Source organism: Numenius arquata, chromosome 2 (genome assembly GCF_964106895.1).
Source record: "Numenius arquata chromosome 2, bNumArq3.hap1.1, whole genome shotgun sequence".
In the NCBI taxonomy this organism is placed as follows: domain Eukaryota; kingdom Metazoa; phylum Chordata; class Aves; order Charadriiformes; family Scolopacidae; genus Numenius; species Numenius arquata.
Genome location: NC_133577.1, coordinates 44846547 through 44868578, shown reverse-complemented (window position 1 = coordinate 44868578; position 22032 = coordinate 44846547). Strand labels below are relative to the sequence as shown.

The window sequence follows — 22032 nt, the reverse complement described above, 5'->3', positions numbered from 1 at the left end:
CTTAGACTTATTCTTAATATTTTAATTATCATAATGTTAAATTACTTTATCAAAATATGTGAAAGAGCAATAACTGCTTTATAAATATGAACACTATGAAATCACATTCTTAAATACAAGTTGCAATGTAGAATTTTTATGTTTCAGCCTTTCAAGTTTTTATCAACTAAAATGACTAAAATACTAAATAATTAAATATGCTTTTTTCAAATGTAAAAGAAAAAAATAGAATGAAAAGAAAATAAATAAAAGATTGGAAAAGATGTATAGGTCTGTTTCAATCTCTGGAAATATTTTTTGTTGCAGCTTACTGTTAAAGGCTGCTAATACAATATTTCATACAAGGTTACTTATGAAGCACACTGACGTTTAAAAATCACCATGCTATGCTTTTGCAGCAGTGTAATTTTTTTCCAACATAAGATTAAATTGCAAAATAAATGAATTACTTAGTGTGGCATGGCCCCCATTTTGCCACCCTTCTCTTGAAAATTGCTTATTAATATGAAAAAAGAAGTTGGAAAATAGCCTGTTTTGCTTTATGCATAGTGTTTCGGGGCCTCAAAGCCTGCAGAGCTGGACTAGCTGCACATTTTAGATTGTGTTGGCAAGCAGGGACGATGACCTTTCTGACCTGCATCTCAAGGCTATTATTAATCGCTAAGTAACCTGGTAAAGCCAAAGAAATTTGTTTCCATTGAAAGGATCTCTATCTGTGTCTGAGAATTTGTGCTGTACCAAACAAACCTCATTAACTGTGTCCATTTTTGACAAAGAACTAGGAGTTGGAGAGATTGGTGACCTTTCTTTGTCCTTAAGGTACAGATTTCAGAGTCACTGCATGCAGGCACATAAGCATTTTTACTTGGAAACTGTTCTATATCAATCAATCATAAACAAATGAATAAATACACAATGCATATAGTATCAACTTTGTTCTTTTATTTTATGCCACTTTATCTTCAATATCAGAGTGTATGATCCATGTTTTCCATATTTAACATTATTTCTTTTTCCTTTTTAAATAAAGTTTGCTATTCAGCTTTAGTACCCCTATCTATAACTGATGAAATGTCTATCAACATATTACTTCAGTTTATTCATGTTCTTATATACTCATGTACTTTCTTCATAGATATGGAAACTTAGTTATTTAGAACACAACTAGTGTTGAAAAATCCCAAATAATGATAAAAATATAAATTTGTATAACAGATGTAATGATAATGGGATGCGAAATGTTTCCTATTGTCTTCAATCTGAATTTATCAGGTTACTTTGAATGAATGATTAATAGTCATTATTTGCTGAAATTAAATGAAGTCTAAAATACTTGTTGAAGTTCAATGTAATTCATGATCTTTTTAGACAGTACTATCATCCAAATTATCACGATCCTTCCTGATTATCACACATCCTCACTAATGCTGTACCGTAATTCATTTAAAAGTTTAGGTTTCTTTTGCGGCCTACACTTTTTGTCAGTTGTGCTAAAATATTCCTATCATGCATTATACTGCTCTGTACAGTTGCACAGAACACGCAGACAGTTACGTCTCAGGGATAACAGCTCCCAAGATGATTCTCTCCTTAGAGGCAGTACAAAATTAGGAGTATGTAGTAGTCCAAACCTTTCTCGACTGGAAAGCATAGAACTTTTAGCATACATATAGATTGTATTCTAAAGCTATTTGAACCTGAAACTTTCATCTCTTTTACCATACTTTCAATAATTTGAATAAGAGCAACAAAAGCATAGAATCTAAAAGTAGTTAGATATGAATATACTATTTCACACATTAGCAGATTAATACTAACGTGTATACCACTGTGTAGGGGGGTTCACTATTACCATACAGAAAAATGCATATAAGCATAAGCGATATTAAAGACAGAAACTTAGACTTCCAAATAGAGTTAGACTTCCAGACAGCTTACGTGTCAATGTGTTTATTGAGAAGTTTCTTGCTTGTGACCTTCTACATTTATGCCTTCCCAGAGAAAGTAAGTCCAAATTCCATTAAAGTCAATTGAAAATCCATTGAAATTACATGATCTTTGGACTAAACTCTTACACTTACTGCCAGCCTTCGCTTTGTTCATACATATCTTAGGTATATTGAGTACTAGTAAGCAATCTTCTCTTGGGACTATTTGATATTATGAATACTAGCTATGATGCATGATATTCTGCAGATTCTGGACTGAATTTGCTATAGGATGAACCTTTCGTGGTTCAGTGTTAAGTGAAATAATTGAATATGGGCAAATTGTCTGGCCTGCATTTTTAAAGCTTCACTAAGATTTTGGGAGAAAAGGAGTTCTGTAGATGCAAAACATGTTTTAGGTTAATTAATGGTCTTGTTTTGTTTTTATAAATGATGTTTGTTGCATGCTCATAGTTGGAATAGTACTGCTTATTAAATTGTTATAACTGAAAAAACGGGTTTGGGTTTTTTTTAGCACATAATCTTTTCATTATCTTAAAGCTTATCTCGATATATTAACAGCATGTACTACATCTTCCTACAAACTTGGTTTCCCATATAAGCTTAGTCCAATCAGAATTTCTCTCACGTGGATTTTTATGGAATATCTTTGTAGACCAAACGTGTAGGTTTTAACAAATGTAGTGTCTTACAATGATCTGAAAATTGTTCAACAAATCAGAATATAAATTTTTATTAGCGCAAGTTCAGGATGCATCCTTTTGTTAAAAAAGTGAATACACTGGGTAACACAAAGTGTATCTTCCTTGTCATAGGGAACGTTTCATATAATTGAAAATAGGCATAAGATTATCGATGTATGTGCTCAAAGCCCACAATTAAAAATGATCTCGTGTAACAAATTTGTGAAGTAGCTATTGATTTGTTAATGGTAAAATTATTTGCTTTATATGGTTTGAAAATAAAACATTTTCATATGACAAGGGAACTTATTGTTATTCTGATACCTCATTATGCAGTAGGCAGTGGTGTTGGTTCCAGCTATGAGATGCAAATTCAGTTGACAGTGCTCCTGCTGTCTGTATAAAGGTTAAAAATACACATATAATATTGTTCCTGGCACTTTTGGAAAGGTCTTCAAGTGATGATTTCAGCAATATACAGATTTTAAGAATTCAGCATAGAATTGCATTATTTTACAAATCCACATTGACGTACAGTTATTGAACTTTATCAAACTATGGCATTCTGTTTGCATTTTCACTAGCACTATGTGTTCCTTTGACCAGATAACCATAGAATTATGATACTAACTAAAGTAAAGGGTACCTGAGAAAATCAATAATTAGTGTAGTTGCCTAGACTACCCAGAAAGACTATAAAGTTATTGTGATTTTAAACACTTCAGACCCCAAATCATAAAATTCCTGCAGCATAGGCAGTAGGCAACCTTAGCATAAAAGGAGATAACCTAAATCAATTTTACCTTCCTGACTATATATCATCCTTCCTGCTCAAATACAGAATATGGAAGTAAAAATTAAATTAGTGGGACAATACTTTTGGTACACCACTGCATGCCACTTGATTTCACATTACATTGGTGTAGGTGAAAATGGAATATGACCTGCCATCATAATATCATTTGACTTAATCTATTATATTTTGGAAAAAATTAAATATACCCATAGACTAGCCTAGGATGTAAAAATAAGTTTATAGAGCTCTGCACTTTAAAGGCAAAGTTTTAACAGAATACACAAACTACATACTTATGTTAGCTATGTACCTTCAGACAGCTTGATCATCCTCAATCCTTTTCTGATTTTTTGAAGGAACCTGTTCAGATTTACTGAGCAGAACAGAGCAGCTCTGTAACCCCCTTACTCCTCTCTACCATGATGTATACTCTGGTGTGTATCCTGACAGAACTCCCTGACAAAAATATTTGATCTCAAGTTGCAGTAGTGAAACAGATGCTCAAAGAGACGGTCAATTATGAGTGGTATGAGGTATCTTTCCTGCCTAGGAGACCTGGGCATCACAAATGGATGCCCAAAATTCTTACTAATTTTAAATGTGAATATTTACATCAATCCATTTGACAAATAAATCTGGAGGAATGGTACTGCTCTGTCATTGCAGCGCAGTGAACAGGAAACTAATATGACTCCTTTGGATTAAAAAATTAATTGTAGGTATGCAAAAACACCCTATAGTTTCTATTATTATTAATTTTACAGAAAGACCTTAAAATCCCATTATACTTTGTGCATAGTAGAAGGTACTCTGCCCATCTTTCCTTAATCCGACAGTGTACACTGCCAATGGAAGTACGTGACATACCCGTTCAACTGTCAAGGTCCACAATGTGATCAATATACTACGTAGTAAGTGTGATGAACATAGCAGTGAAGGGCAAACAGTGAATTAATACCTTGTGCAGATCAGATCAGGACACAGCATGTACCAGACGATAGGAAAGAACAGACTGATGTATCCTTCTTATCCTTCCAATTTCCACTACTGCACAGTTACTCAAGAGTGCAACAGCTTTTCAAAATACTGATTGCAGAGCCAGTTTATAACTAAAAAGGGAGAATTTTCCCTAATCCATTTTTCAGAGTCTTTGAATTAAGGCTTCAATAACAAGTCATACAGAATTTTTCCTCACACCTATTTAAAACCTACTTTTTGGGCAATATATAACCTTTTCAAATTATCCCATTTTCTGGAAACATGCACACTTACTGCTCCAAATGTTTTTGCCTTTCCCTTATGTATATAAATCTTTAAGCTGAATTTACTTCATACTGATTGGCAGCACAAAACGCTGTGAAGTTAAAAATAATTTTTGCAAAAGGTCTGAATTAAATGATGGTGTTTTGTTATCTTAAATATTTTGACTTAATTAAACTGTAAAACCTACCCATTATGGATGTAGCATAAGAATGACTACAACAATGAAGCTTCTGTTGGCTGAGGAACTGGATCCAAGTATACTGGTTCAACTTTATTTACACTCAGGTCTATACTAATATACCTAAACATAGCAGGCAAAATGTTTTCACTCCACGTCTGTTCGCTATTGACCCCTTCATGGAAAATCAGCCTGATTGATTAGCTTAAACAGTGGAATTAGTACTTGGGGGTAACAAAGCTGATCTGGGCCAGGATGGATAACAGAGCCCTAACATAAATTATTCTGATAGCAGTTTAGCAGCAATGGTCATTTCTAGCACAATGTGAGAGCTAAGCTGCTAAGAGAGCAGTGATGTTCTTAATTTTTGCAGCAAGATGTAAGAGGATGTCTAACCACAGCCAAATACCATTGAAAGTTTTCTAGTGAATGTCATGTGAAAGTATCTGTTATCTTTTGGCACTGCAATTCCCAGAAGACTATATATGCTACCATCTGCGCAGTAATAACTACAGGAAAGCACACTGCTATGTTTTGCCACAGTTAAGCTGTTCCCAGTACTAGAATGAACTCATTTAAGCTGTTATCTCTCTGCTGCAGTGCAGGACAATGTAGAGATATCTGTATTCCTTTTACTTTAATATATGGTACTTGGCAACATTTACAATATTCATCATTATGTGATTTAGAAAGCAAACATGGTGTCATAACTTCTAAAGGTCATCAGCTAAGTTGATTTTCGTTCTCAAGGTATTACTATACAATTTGACTGAGGTTTACTGCTTGACTCACATTTTTCACTTACTTTCATAGAAAAATCTGCGTATGTTTGCAAATAAGATGGTACACTTTGTTCACGTTAAAGAGGTTTTACAGTGGCAAGGCAGGGAGAGATTTTATGTATTGGCCCATTACCTACAGCAGAGCAGTAATGCCAAATCTCACAACTTCATAGTGATTTTCACAGTACCTGATATACACAGCAAATCAGTATATTTTTAATATATCAAATACAGTTATTTTGGGAGCTTCTTCAGTAACTAAACATAAAGCTAGATGGTGGTGAGGCCTCCCACCACCAAGTACAAGTAGGCTAATGAGTGCTGCATCACTTTGTGTGCCATGCAGCTGAAAGATCAAAGTAGTCTGCTAGATGATGCTGTAAACATTTTGCAATCAGCTAGTTAATTGGACAAGAAAAGAATCTGGGAGAAAAGAGGTGGAAAATGTTGCTTTTTTGAAATGCTGTGTCGTCTTGATTTGGTTTGAGGGCAGTAGAAACTAAGTTGTTCAAGGTAAAGCGCTGGGATTTAGTTTCACCATCAAGGATAAACAACGTAATGGATTCATGTAATTATCCCTACAAGGTGAAGAGTCTGAAGAATTTGAAAGGGGGATAATAATAAGTAAAAGTTTCGCATAGCTTAAAAAAATCATGCTTGCAGTATAAGGAACTACGGCTTTTAAAGTTCTGCTACTATTCTGAGCAGAGTTCATAGAGATGAAGCTCTTTTTTTGATACTGTGATGAAAAGGTATTATAAATCAATGCACAGGCTGACAATACACCATAAGGAAAAAAAGCATTATTTTTAAACTTTTTATGCACCATAATTGTGCTGAGTTCTGGTGCTGATAATATTTTAAAAGACGTTTGAAAGTGTGTCCAAAATGGTCAAAAAAATTATTTTAAGCAGAGAGACAATATCTTGCAATGACCTCCATTGTTTTTGTTTAGCACAAAAGTGGCTAGATTAATGTATGGATTCTGAATATTAAAGGAGTTTTCAGTCAAGTAGAGGAGGACATAACAAGAAGCGATGGTTCAAAGATAAAATGAAACTATTTCAGTGGGGACAAACTTTGAACACCAAATATAATTAACTCCTAGAGTAGAATAAAAAGGGTATTTTCTATTTTTTAATGCTCAAATCATTGCTCAGGCAAAGCTTGTTATAAATTTGTTATTGATAGGTATGATATCGATGATAGATCTGAAGCCAGACTAGACCATCTAATTCAGAATAACATTATTTTGAGCATCACTACAACAAAAAAAATTCTACTTTTTTTGTTACTCCTCATTACTGTTCTAGACTGTAAAAATAGAAGACAATAAGTTTTCCAATTTTTTTGAGTGATTACTTAAGACAACTAAGTCCTCTTAGATATCAGAAGGTTCTATTTATAATGATCTGGAAAACCCAAAAATAATTAACGGAGACTAATTCTTTTTTTTTTTTTTTTTAAAATTCGTTTTTTATTTCAGACATTTTTCTTTTAAAACAACAAAAATGTGATTATAAGAGGCTTTATACTGCTTTGTGTCTCATGCAATTCTATGATACTTCATGAGATATTACAGGATATACCAATATAAAGGGAAGGACCATAATTTTCCACCATAAAAAAATTTGAAATATCAAAGAAAGATTAATAAGCCTTCACATCCTCAGTCAAAAATCAGATCATGAACTTGAAAAAATGCAGTGCATAAATACCACACTTCTAATAACAAAATACAACTGTGGTGTGGCTCTTTTTAAAGGCCTTCACCACTGTAGCCTCTATTTCACCCACGTAAATGGGATATGAGAAAGGCAGTCTAACCTCAAAAGCCTTCCATTGGGTAAGGCAGTGACAAATAACACCTTACTTAGTTTGGTCTTCATTACAATTCTTGCTATCTCTGAGTATTTTGTTAAATTTTGGGGTATAGTACTTATTTAATAAGGAGTTATGAAGTATGTGAACAATTTTCTAGTTGCACTCAGACACAGTATATTATATTATGATAAAAGAAAGCATGGTGTTAAATCAAACAGACTATAGTGCATTAATTCAAAAAGAAATTGACACATATCTTTTTATTTTCTTTTGTTTCTTTGGAGAACTTAAAAATAAGCTGCATTCCAGCACGTTTACAAAAAGCTGTATGTTTAACTTAAGTACTCACTGATGTATCTGTAGATACACTCACATATAAGCTGGAATATTTGCGTAGCATAAAACAAAGTTACATAAAAGTTTGTAAACTATAAATGGCTTCTACAAATAAAAGAAATATTTAATTTTCTAATGTAACACAAGTTCATACATTTAAATTTTACACTTTGTTATCAAACTGGAAATTACACACCAAAAAGAACCATGACCTTGTTTTAATGACAAAAGAACAGCTTTAAGTCGAGCAAATGGCACATAAAATTTGTCATACTTCTAATGACCTAAACAGCTGAAATGACTACTTCTCCAAACGGCACATGAAAAATATTTATATACTTTTTCATGAGTCTTTAGTCTTCAAGCAGTAGAGCTCCTCCCTGATAACCTCGTATAGCCTGTATATAGATGGCCTGTCATGTCTCTACAATTAGATAAAACCAGAACTGCTATAATTTAATCAGTTACAACCTGAAAATTATATTTTGAAAATCAAGTTTATTAATATGTAATCTTTAGGTAATCATATTTATCCCCCTAATTTACACAATATTTATGATACTCTACATGTCCTTGAAATAGGGAACAGGGACACTACAGTATGAAAAAGTGGTCTAGCTGCTGGAGTTCATAAATTTTGTTCAGCTTTGGATGAGTTCAAAGAATTGCCATGTAAGAAAAGCCTTACAGAGGGAATTTATCTGATTATGGCAGTAATAATTACCCAGCTGTTTATTGCAGATAGAGAAATAATTCATGTAGGCAATAGGCCGTGGTGGCAATGACACTCCGCATTTAGTAAATATGCAAACTGTTCACTTCTAATTAACCAAGCTAGAGGATGCCCTTATTAAATGTATAAACTAAAAGTGCCTTCCTGACAAGTGATGAATTGTTACATTGCACAAACTCTTGCCACAGAATTACTGGAGTGAACTTGGGGCTTAACTTCATTAAGAGATCTTGTGGGATAGTTAAATGAGGATGGACAGCATAACAAGACCTACCTGACAGTCAATGATATGTTAGAGCTTAATGAAACTGTACCTCTTCCCCTTTTCTACTTATTTTACAGTGAAGAGCCTGCTTCAGACAAAATATAAGACTGTGAAGTCTGTCTATATAGGACAATATAAAATGCTAGCATTAGTCAGTCTTTGTGCGCAGAAAATGTTTTATGAGCTGTCAGTAATTCTAACAGACCTATTTCAAAATAAAAAAAAAATCTATCCAGACACTACAGAGCCTTCAAAGCTCACAGGTATAAAGTTATTGATATTCTACAATACTGTGTTATCACACCTGTTTTACTCCACCTTCCCCAAAAGTAACAACCTACACCACACACTATTTCGTCCAATGAGCAAATGCAAGGATCTTAAATTTCTTCCTACACACTCAGATTAAAAATTTTCCTTTGGATACAAGTGAAATGAAGCTTAATTTTACTCCTAATGGTGTGTTTAGTGTTATACAAAAATAAAAAACAAAATATAGCCTTCATATTTTTGAAGACTACAATCTAACCAGTTACTTGTCATTTATGTTATTCATGTTTATCTGCAAAAACTTGATCTATATTACACAGAACACACTAAAAACATGGTAAGACTGCTTTCACCACTTGCTGAAGAGAAACATGAATAGAATAAGGCACGAGGTATGTCTAGCTGAATCTGCAATAGAAATTCAGCTTACTGTGTAATCATAATGGTTCCTATCTTAACCTCACTGCATTCAAAAAGTTCTTTCCTATGGAGTTAAAACAGGATATTTCCTGCTGTATAGATTTAGCCAGTTCATTTCAATTTCATGCTCAAACTAAAAAGACAAAAATTCCATTTAAAATGTCCTATTATGCAAAATGCATTATTAAAAGCCTGTAGGTATATAAGCATATATGTTGTATGAAAGCATATATGTAAATGAACCCACATTAGCATGTATAAAGGGAGGCAAAGAGAAGACTTAAAAATGGACTGACTTGCCAAAGAGGGTTTTTATGCTTGGATTCTGTGATGAAGAAAGCTGGATTTATGGACAACATGTTTAAGAAGGAATAACCTTGCATGGCTATAGAGAATATTTTAACCAGATGTGAGTCTCTTTAAAACTTATTTTAAAGCTTTTCTCTTGTCTAAGTCCCACTTAAGTTAATATGACCATCTTAATATTGTTCCATCGAAACTAGGTTAAATCACAGAGAAAAATCAAGTAACTCGTTTTTTTTTCTCTTATTCACCCTGGCATCAGGTTTGTAGCTACGGAAGTACTCTGGGATCCTCAGTGGATTACAGCTCTAAGTTTCCTCCAAGATCTAGCAGTTATACCTAAAATCCTCTGGGAAAGACTTAGATGTCTCAAATTATGTGCCCTACCACTCAAAATTAATATTTAAATACAAGAAAGCATGTCTTGTGTTTAGAGGCATTTGTCTCTATTTCTATGGTTCCCAAAGAAAGCTGACAGGACACTTTTACATTCAGAAAATTCTAAGTACAGGTAAATAGGTTAAAAAGCATAATGTATTTCCTCTAGATATCTTTGAAGACAAGGAAAAGAAGATGGGTTGAAGATAAATTAGTTAATTAAACATCAAGTGAAAGACAACATTACAAAAATGAGATTTTCATTGTTGCAAGAATTCCAAGGAGCTGTCTGAAAGGCTTTGACACTAATTGAAAATAGACTACAGAATCAATTGCTTCTGCAGTCAATGAGGAGGAACATTTTAATTGAATTATAAGACAATATATACATTCTTCAAAACACTTTGACACTTGAGAAAATGGCCAGCACCTGGAAAGTTGTTTTACTGGAGTTTAAAGGCCAGTGTGTAGATAACCTTAGCCAAAGAACTGCAAGTTAATCAGTTGGGCAAGTGACATCATCCATAAGTTCTTCTGATATGATGGCACCAGCATGCTAATTTATGTGGAGTGATGTCCATTTGCTTATCATGGATTGGAAATTGTTTCACATAAAACAAAATTCTAATGCATCATATGGAGTTATAGCCTATGCTAATTGCTTTTGGCATATTTCCCCTTGTAACCATTTTGCCAGCTCTTAGAGATGTTAAATGCAGCTTTAAGAATGTTTCAAAACAAGGTATTTTCCCTTAAAATTTAAATTCACTAGCTTCACTGAGAAGTAATGGAATTTATTTTAATCCATGCATTTATATATGCAACCACCCAACTAATCCATATTCAGATAGAATACAGTATGCGTTAGTATTTATTTAAATACAAATGGATGCTATAGTTAAAGACATTAATAAAATCTAAATAGCAAAATTTTGGAAAATAAATATTTAAGAACATGTTTCTTACTTGGTTGGTTTAGAACTTACTAAATCTTGTAGGGAAAACAGAATTCAGGACCAATGAACTCATTTCACCATTACACTGAAGCTAAACTATACAAATGTCAAGAAAAATCTGAGAATATCCTTATGTTGACAGAGTTTAGGGTTCAAATTCAGTCTTTTGCCATCTGTTCAGGGATTCTTTGAATCACTTCTCAACTCAGCTACCAGGGACTCTACTGAGGTCATCAGCAGCCATCACACAATTGGTTCTGTAGCAGTGGGAAGTAATGGAAATGCTGGAGGAAAACCCACCCACTCTTCAGCCAGTCTGGGATCTAAAGCCAACAGTTATCTTCAGTTCATACAAAACCAGTGCCTTAAGTTAGGATAAGCAGTCTGTTAAGTGAGTGCAAACTCACACATAATATGACTATTATTATTTAATTGTATTTTAGGTCAATTTCTGTTAAATCAATTTCTGTTAAACTTAATTACATCCCTCTATGGCTTTAAACTGGGGCAGCTTCTATTAAGTTTACTTTCTCCTGGGGTTTTCACAGTAAAGACAAATGATAAAGGTCTGGCTACTAAATGAGGGCAGCTATTAAATAAGGATGGCTTGTATTAAAGCTGAATGGTAAAGACGTGGCTACTGGTTGAGAAAACCCCTTAGTAAGGGGAGTGTCTTGTATTTTAAAAAAAACAAGTGTGAAGGAGGAGGGAGAAGGAAACAAACTTTGTTCAATAACTCTGATAAGATACTCTTATAAGAAACTAATAGAATGGCCAAAGTTTCATGGCAACTTCCTCTGAAGTTTCTCTTAGAAATGAGTGGTAATTTGATATAGTCTCCACCTTAACGAAAGAGGAGAAAATTAGGCATAGCCCCTGGTTCTGGACCAAGAGGTAAAAACTTATCGCAGAAGGACTTGCAATGTGATTTCAGGTAGTTGCTGACAAATAAAAAATCTGTCAGCATTATCCGAGAAGATAAGACTAAGAACCATATATTGTCATTCAGTTCAGAATTACATCATCATTCCAGAAAGAACAGAGTTCAAACAAACTTTTGAAATTATAAACTTCTAGTGTGCATTTTGTTGGGTGGTTTTGGGCTTTTTTTGGGGATCTGGAGTTCTTAAAATCAGTCTCTATTTTACTGATTTTCTACTGCTATTTGAGGAGGAACTTGTTTCTTTACTAGCCCTTACACTGCACTAATGCATATGGTCTCATGAATACAGCTGTAAGACAAATAAGAAAAAAAGCATTACTTCATGTGTCGTGTTGTTTTGTGGCGTTCTCGAGATGTGAAACACTCAAAGACATCCTAATCTGAGTGCACAAGTGTATTAGTGGCTCTGTTCGCCAACATTTAAATTTCCATAAGGCCAATGCTGGGATAAAACCCAGCCATTTCATAAAAGCACTCCTTCAATTTCAGACAGTTCCTGGTGTTTTTTACAAAGAACAGTTGCAGCAATTTTATATACACTGAAATGTTTATGAACAATGAGGTTATACTCTTCTGCATTTGATGTGATGGCTGATGAAAATATGCAGAGAATCTCTCCTCCACCTTGTTCACTATTCCTTATAAGAAACACAGTGGGCCACCTTGGGGCCAAAGTGGTCGGCAGCAACTAAGCCAACAGGAAAAATCTGTTTGGCTGAGGGCTTGCACTTGATCTTCACTAAACATCTGTTAGATTTCATTGAAGATAATATACATATTCGTTTTCAAGTGCATTTGAGAACCGATGCATTTTTAAAACTGAAATGATATGATCCATTTCACCAAATTTGGTCAAAAATTCATTTTTAACTTGTTTTTAATTTGAAAGATGTATTTTTTAACCTGAAAGACAGATATTTCTGTGAACTCTGGAAGACAGGACTCAAGTTAGCAGAATATCAATATATCATCTGCCAGGTTAGAGATCACACAGACCAACTTTGACACAGTTTTAGGTACCTGAAGTTATATTGCTCACTTTACCTGTTAAAGAAAAACAGCACAACAGTATTTCTTGATTAAAACACTTAACCAATGCACAGGCATTAGGGTTTTCAGTGACCTGGAACAAATACTAGGGAATTAGATGAATCTGTTAAAGTACCGAAAGACAAATATTTTTGTAGTTGTCCAAAGTTAGATGCACCCAGCAGAGATCTATTGTGGATGTGAGGAAATAAAATAGAAAGCTCTATCAATCTGTGTTCAGTACAGAAAGAATACCACTTGCTATCTTGTTTTGTTCACACACGTCAAAGGTCAATCTAACTGACACATTATGAGCCTTGTTCCAGGTTTAGGCAGGGAATGGAGATGAGTGATAGAACTATTATGAACAAAGAAGCAGGTTGTGTCACTGCAGTTCATTCAGTTATATCCATTTAGACAAGAAAATTATGGCTTCATTTTCTTTCTAAGATTTGGTCTAGTCTTCCTAGGATTCTACCTTTTCAAGAAGAGAACGTATTTCAAGGATTTCAGAACACAAAGGTACAGTTGAAGAGACAACAGACTTTTTAAGCCTGGTTTTGCTGGGTTACAATCTAAATTTCTGCATAGAATACATTTAAATTAATCTTAATGAGAGATTATTATTAATAGTAATGAGAGATTTTTTTACCTGGTCTAGCGGGACATGTATCTGCCCATGGTAGGGGGGTTGGAATCAGATGATCTTTAGGGGGTCCCTTCCAACCCAAACCATTCTATGATTCTATGATTAGAGTTTTATTAAACTGGTATAAACCCAGAGTACGTCTAATTAATTCAAAGAAATTATTATGGATTCGTAACAATGTAAATGAGAACAGAAAGCAGCATAATATGCACAGGCTTAGGATAAAGAGAACGATGACTGATATATATATATATATATATTTGATAATGGAGGGGACCCTACACTCAAAGAAATAGTTTAAATAGTGTCATAAACATTTTACAAATGAAAGAAAAGGAACTGATTGCTTTACCACATGGAGTTTTTATCTTTACCTGACAATCTCATTATTCACAGAAATGGCTTCCAGGTATTTCTTCAGTGCATAATAATTATGGATATATTTCCGAACATAATAGCCTCGCCATCTTTTCTGAATCTAGAGGAAACAAAAATTTGCTTAGTATATTTCAAATCAAAAGTTTGTATGCATACCAAATATATGTTGTATTTCCCAAATAATACTGTTTCCCTAGAAGTGATATCAAGTAGAAGCACTAATATGTTTACAATGTGCAGTTTTTTCATCTCCAGTGTAAGATGATGCACGTCTATTTGTTGCACACTAATTATAATCTTCTCACAAAATACTATTCCCCCTGCATAACAGATAAAACTTAAAATTGAAAAGGAAACCTCTTTATCTGTAGCTAGTCCTAAAGTTGTATTAAGAATAGAAATTAGGTAGCATCCTCCACCAGAAAGGATTCATATTTTGGTGCATTTTAAAAAGCATCATCTAATAAAAAAATAAAAAAGAAGGGAAAAAAAAAAAACTTGGTCTGGCCTGACTTTCCCCAAGAATTTATTTCAACAAAACAGTTTAAACATCCTCTGATGTTTAAAAGTTCTAATCATGATGTTTCTGAAATCATTACAGGTTTGCTGGGTATCTGTTTTGTGGGAAGGGAAAGTAAGTATTAATTAGGTAAAAAATTGTCAGTACTACCATTTAGTTAGTCATATTTATCCTTATGCCATGACATGTACAGGTGGAAGACGTAACTTGCTGCATTCAGTCCTGCTGAGGGCAGCCCTAACTCCTCATTTTCTTTCCCATATAAGGTCAGTGTATTCTAGATCTATGCATCTGAGAAGCACATTGATGATCTTTTCCTCTGTTCTCAGTGCCTAGTTCCTCTTTCTTTACATTCCTCCATGCTTGAACTTATCTTCCTGCAAAATATTGTATACTTCCTCCCATGCATTTTGTGTCCTTTTTTTCTCAATGTATTTCTAAATTAATCTCCCAATTTTTATCTTCTAGTCTGCATTACCTTCACTCCTACTCCAACGTTCACTTCTTTGACCTTTACAGCTTTGAAATCTTAAGAGACATAAAAGCTGAGAGGCAGAATGTACATTAAAAAAGTAAGAAGACTGAGGTCTTACATTCAGAAGCAACTCCAAGATGAGAAACTACTCACCTGCACTAAGTAAATGCTGTAATTTGACAAGAGCTCTAGCTACTAGACTTTTCAAGAACTTAAACTCTTCAGTGTATCTACAGGGAATGTTTTTATTTTTTTTTCCTTTGCACCAACTCTTCTCTTGCCAGAACCAAGGTATGACTTGGCAAATGGAGTGCAATCCATGTATTTCTGTCAGGTTTTTTTTCTTACCCTATATCTTATTCCAAAGAAGCATGTGAAACAAAAAAAGGAAAAAGGAGTGTCATGTTATGTTGTGTTTGATTCAGGAAGAATGCAAGGGAAAAAAATCTGCCCACTGCCCAGACTGTCACTCAGCCTTTGCACTCAGTGACTTCAGAGCCTGTATCATCACGTCTTGGGAGTGCTCTTCAGTAACAGGCAAAATTCTCTCTACTCCTTCCAGTTCCATTGCAGTCCAACTCTGTACCATCATGATAACTGACAACAGTTATTGCAATTTTCCATCTCCTGCCATTTCCTGAGCTGAAAACAGCAACACACTGGAACAATTTATAAGCAGACTAAGGCAGGGTTGCATATTTTCATTTTTTGTCTTTGGTACTATTTTGCAACCACAAAAGCCAAAACACTAGTCTTTAAAAACTGGCAGTCATTCTCAACTGATGGCACCTTGTGGTACAGTTGTGATTATCTCTTTATGTGAGATTTAACATAAGTATCGCAGGAAAGCTTTCAGAAAGTGTGAGTGATCTGTCACCAAGACAATAAAATGATGCACTAGAGCTACTAGGAAAAAGAGGATATTTACTTTTAGTGTTAGTACACTCTCCTATTTCCCCCTCGTGCATCACCATGTAATTTTGCTCTCTTCTCAAATAAGACTCAGAACTAACTAAAAAGTTGGTATTTTCTTTTACCTATGGGTGTTGTTTGTTTGGGTTTTTTTTGAATAATAAGAGTTTGGACCTTTAGACATTGTTATAATATGAATAAATAATAGTTATGTGAGCAGCTGAACATGGGAACAAGAAAGGTTAAGAACTAGAAATACTTCTTTGCACTAGGTGATAGTAAATTTCATACTCTTTGCAACTCCACTTTCTCATACACAAGCTTATTGGGTTAAAAAGGGATAGAGAAAGAGCAAAGAATGAGTATGCCTTCAGAGATCTGGGATTAAGCAAAATCCTTTGCATGTGAATAAGGATTTTAGCTTTGTTTTTCTGTTTGGCTTCAAAATTTCTCAACAAGAGCAACTTGGCTCCCATATAGCTGTGTGCTCATTAATGCAGGATTATGGTCCCTTTGAAACTCCTTCTGACAGTCTTCACCTCACATTTATAAATGCAGAACTGGGTATTTCTGGGTTAAAGGATCAAAACTCGAACCAAAAGACAAAAGACTCAAATTGTATAAAGCTATAATTATCTCCAGTGGGCTCAGTGTCCCAATTAAATGCCACATTCTACCTTTATTTACACCACTTTCTGTTCAGAATGACCTCACTGATTTCAGTTGAATTAAACATAAGTAAGAAAAACTGCATTATGTCTTAAATTATTTTATGCTAGATACCTGTACATCAGAGATCACAAAACTGAACACTAATCTTTTTGGAAAAGAATGTTTTACACATAGCTTCTGATGATGTTAATATTTTCAGTGTGAAAGTTCCAAATATTTGCTTTTATAAGAAAGTATAACGTTACAACTATATTTTTTTTTAATTCCAAGGTGAATGTTTAAAAAATTCTTGGAAAAAAAGAGACAAGTGTATATGCCCTTCAAAGTAATTAGCAAGTTTCAACAGTGATTGGTACAAAACAATTATTGTCATTGATCAGCACTGAACAGATAATTTTAAACAAAGTCATTGTGTGCTCAGCAGATTACAGCTTGTTAACGGGCAAGTTCTAAATGACCTCTTAAGCTAGTCAAATCAATGATGCATATTCCTCATTAAGTAACATCAAAATGTAAGTGGTCTTATAAATAATGTTTATTTTAAGTACTAAAACAAATGGCAAATCCTTGATATATCAAAAGCCATCTGCTCATGGAAATATTTTTTTTTCATAGGAGTACTTTTGTTGCTGAAAATTTATAACAACCTTAAATCTTTTAAGAGAGAGAATCATATTCTGACCTAGTACTCAAAACTGAAATTGATTAAAACAAGTTCTCTGATTTAATTTAAAAAGGTGAAACTGATAGTTCTGGTTACAACTAAATGCAACCCAGGGAGACAGAGATGTAGACTGATTTCAAAACTATGAGCATGGGTTCACCCTCAATGATACTTCAGTTGCCAAAATCAAAAGTGCCTTTCTAATCAGTGACTATAAACTGAAATAAATACCTTAATAATACTATAAGGCAAAACTAAGTGACTGGATAGAAAAATGTATGCAGTAATCGTTATATTTTCAAAACACTGAAGTATATTAATCGTGAATCAAGCTCACAATGTGTGAATATGAGGCACTGTTGGCATAGGAAACCTAAAGTCTGGTCATGTATCTTCTGTCCAGAAACTCAACAGGCCTTCTTCTCTATTGTTCTGGACCTTAGTTAGCTCTTCAAAAAACAGGCGACAGCAAAAAAAAAACAAAACCAAACCTATTTCAGAATGGTAGCATTTTAAATCTGCTCTGCAGATACGGCTACAGAAGATTTAGACAGAGGAGAATCTGATTCTGACATTTGCAACTAAATAAAGATCTGCTCTATTGTTTAGTACTGATTTAAATTTCCATTAAAGAAAAAGACGACTGAAAAAATGGTACTTTGAAGATTTATATCACCTAATGATTCAACATTATATTTCCATTACAAATGAATGGGAACACATTCATTTTCTTTTAAAAATGAAAGACCAAATGCAAAACTCCATTTGACCAGAATACATAATTACCTCTGAAATTTGGTCTTCAAATGCCTTCTAAAAGTACACAGCCAACTTTTAAAAGCTGGCTTGCATCTTATGTTCTCTCACTGACTTCAGCTGCATGAGTATACATTTATCCACTGTGACACTTTCAAACTAGATAACTAAGGAATAAACTAAAACCCTCAAAAAGCGCTTTTTTTTTGAGGAATTAGATTACTGTTAAACACCTTCAGCTCTCTAAAATGCACCAAATTTAACATTCTATTTTGTACCTTTGAGACAATCAGCACTAAGTCAAAAACCTGATGGGAACACATCTCTTGAGTCTGAGTTATTCTGGAAACAGAAGGGCCACAAAATTAAAATCTATTCTGAGAATCTTCCACTCTACATAGGTTTCCTTGGGTTACTCTCCATCCCCACCAAATTCCTACATTTGGTAGAATTCATTTGGTAAGATGCCTTGCCTGAAAAGATACAGGCCTCTAAAGTAAAGCAGGTTTATTCCATAAAAGAAAAGAATTAGGTAAAATAAAGATTTCATCCCAAGATTTATCTCATGTCCTTCCCATGTTTGTTTTACTTATTGACTAAAGTGCAGTTCCAACGTTCAGGAAAAAATTGCTAATTTCTAGTTAAATATATTTTGCTGTTTTCCCCATAACAATCTTAATTTGCTGTATACTTATTAAAGTGCAAGGACTGTTTATACTCTTCTTCATCTAGCAAAATTCACTCATAATAACATCAATGAGATCAGTGTAGTTCCACCTCTACGTTTAGGCAATGAAATTGTCCTGTGCTCTCTAAGTAACTCTTTTGAGATTCAATAAATCAAATGTTATGCACTAACAAAAGAAAAAGCACAGTCACATCAATGAACATAAATGCCCTATAGTTTGTCAGAATTGTAAATATATGTCTACATTTGTAAGAATACTCACAGATAGAATGTTTGGGAGTTTTATCAGTATGGTATATGATAAGGTACAATGAACATTTAAATGGGGCAAGACACATGCAGATGCCTTACATTCAGCTGCAGTTTTCAAATACAACACAGACTACCGAGTGTGACTTTAATTTTTAACTATGTACTATTTCCCGCTGTTGCCATCAGCATATCAATCAAGTGTATATTATTCTGGTTTGCTCATTGTATTAAAAGCAAATTCGGAGCACAATTGACTTTTCATTTGTTTAACAAGTGAAGAAATATTTACCCTGACAGCCATTTCATTGTAGAAATTCATCTTCATAATAAAATATGCTGTCTGTGAATCAAGGAAAAAAAGATGGCATATATTTCAGTTACACAAAGACAGTGCTCCTATTTTTACATATAAAAGATAAGAATCTTTATACATAATACATAATAAGAGTTCTAGGCTTAGAGAGAATAAAATCAAACTTTGTATTGAAGAGATAGGCTTCCTAATACATAATGCAGGCTTAACCAGAAAAATCTATGGTAGTCAAACTAGGAGCTAATGGAGATATATGATCATAAAATGCTCTCCGCTGAGTTTGATAATCAATGGTGCTCTACTGAGAGTAGAATAACAAAGCAGAAATATTCACAAGTGCTGGTGACACGTAGTATTGTATGATTTATTCACTGGGGTTCTTTTAGCCAAAACTCACAGAAACATAAAAGGAATTCATATTTCAAGACGTCTGGTTTAATGAAAAATTCAAAGAAATGCTGTCTTCAGTCGAAATCGTTCAAGGATACGGATGCAGTGATGGAGCAAAATTGTGCCTTCCAACCATCTGTACTAAATGTTATGTACTTAGCTGCCTCCCAAGTAATCCTTGGGAATTTTGTTTCATTTAATATTCATTTTAACATCATAAAATCATAAATACAATGATACCATGTTACAGTGAATCCCCTGATATAGAAAACATTTCCTGAAGTCCTGGTTTCCTTCCAATAAAGTAGAATTCCTCTCATAGTGAATGAATCCCCTATTATACTAAGCAATCACTTGGCAGCATAGGTTATTTTAATGGATACATCACTTTAAACTAAGCTTTCACATCTGTTCCGCCCTCTAATTACAAATGCAAAATGAACATAATTCACAATTGTATCATAAAAAGTAAAATATAAGTACTTTGAATGCAAGAGTATGTCCTTTATTTAGCACAACATGCAGCTTTTATGTGTTTCTCATGTTTTAGACACAAATCAAAGGCAAAAGTGCTTTCCCCTGATATAGTGATTTTCTCCCCCATGGCAAACAGGAATTCACTATAAAAGGGTTTCACTGTAATTAGTGTTATTTGAATTGCCTAGTCTGATCCAAAGCAAATTGTCTGTGGAGAGCAGCAGGACTGGATTATTTATCAACAGTCTGGGCAATTAAGAAACAGTTGGCTGCAATATGTTATTTACAAATGAACACAATGATGCTACTTCATTTTAAATTCTCTTTCTTCATTACATTAAGCAAGGCATAATTCCTGCAGTTTAATTAAGGTGCATTTTAAATGCTCGCTTTAATATCATACCAGTCCACTAATAATGGAAACAGTAGAAAAGTTATTTCTTATATGAAAGAAAAATGCAGGACTGCTAAATTTCAAAAAAGTTTCACATATATGTGTAGATATATACATACACACCCACGTATACATATATATATTTGAGAGAATCTCTGCCCCAAAGGTATGAATTAGAATCAATAGTGGACTCTGTCTCTCTTTTTGTCTCCATAAATGTTTTCTGAGTGATACCAACTGCAGATAACTACTATTGGAGCGAAATAATGGTTGGCAGGTCTAAGTACATTCCTAAACTGTTCAATTATTCTGGAGAATAAAACTTATGAAGAACGATTGAAGGCACTGGGACTGTTTAGTTTGAGGAAGAGGAGGCTGAGGGGAGACCTCAGCACTCTCTAAAACTACTTGAAAGGACATTGTAGAGAGGTTGGTGCTGGTCTCTTCTCACAGGTAATTAGCGATAGAACGAGAGGGAATGGCTTCAAGCTGCAACAGCTTGGACTTTAGGAAACAATTCTTCACAGAAAGAGTGATCAGACACTGGAACAGGCTGCCCAGGGAGGTGGTTGAGTCACCATCCCTGAATGTGTTTAAGAGTCATTTAGATATGGTGTTGGGGGATATGGTGTAGGGGAGAACTTTGTAGTGTAGGGTTGATGGTTGGGCTCGATGATCCCAAGGGTCTTTTCCAACCTGAATGATTCTATGATTCTATGATTAAATTGATACAATTTTGCTTTGCAGCTCATTTTTCTTTCTTTGGAAGCGGATGTAAGAGCTGCCGCACCACCAAATACATAAAGTACACTTTTAATGGAAATTCCTAAGCTTAAAAATTATCATCAGATTTCTGTCCATCAATGATTAAATTAAACAATCTCACACCTTTTTTTTTTTTTGTTCTTATCATATTTGAAGGCTGTGAGTGCTTAGGTCTGAACCCATTTCATTTCACTGAAGAACCTAAATTGGAGACTTAACATCGTTATGATCTTTATATCATCAATACTGAAAGACAGTGGGACCACTTTCCCTATGAGCTTGGCAAAGTATTGAAGGGCTCTGCAATTGCATCTGTCTGCTATTTACAGAGATAGTCAATGGCAATTAGGGTCCTAACTTGCATACCTCACTTAGGTGTGAGAAATCCAGGCCTTACCCTACCACTACCTATCACAAGTCGTTCAAATGCAGAATGGCTCAAAGTTGAAACTAGATGATCTTTAAGATTCCTTCAAACCATTCTATGATTCTATGATAAAACTGTCTTACAACCTTATCCTTCTGCTAAAAGCTAGTGCCACCATCCAGGTTCTTTTGCAAATGGATCTCTTTTCTAATCCTGATTAGAATAATAAGTACTAGTTCCACTATTACAAGT

At 34.2% G+C, this 22032-nt stretch overlaps 1 protein-coding gene across 1 annotated transcript in view; it reads right to left on the bottom strand.

Moving 5' to 3' along the window:
• SPATA17 (spermatogenesis associated 17) overlaps positions 1-22032 on the bottom strand; it is a 90746-nt gene that overhangs the window by 58424 nt on the left and 10290 nt on the right. Inside the window, exons 4-5 of the mRNA XM_074144197.1 lie at positions 19364-19414; positions 14132-14235 (exon numbers count right to left, since the gene is read on the bottom strand). Of these exons, the coding sequence (XP_074000298.1) occupies positions 14132-14235; positions 19364-19414 (155 nt within the window). The remainder of the gene's footprint in view (positions 1-14131; positions 14236-19363; positions 19415-22032) is intronic.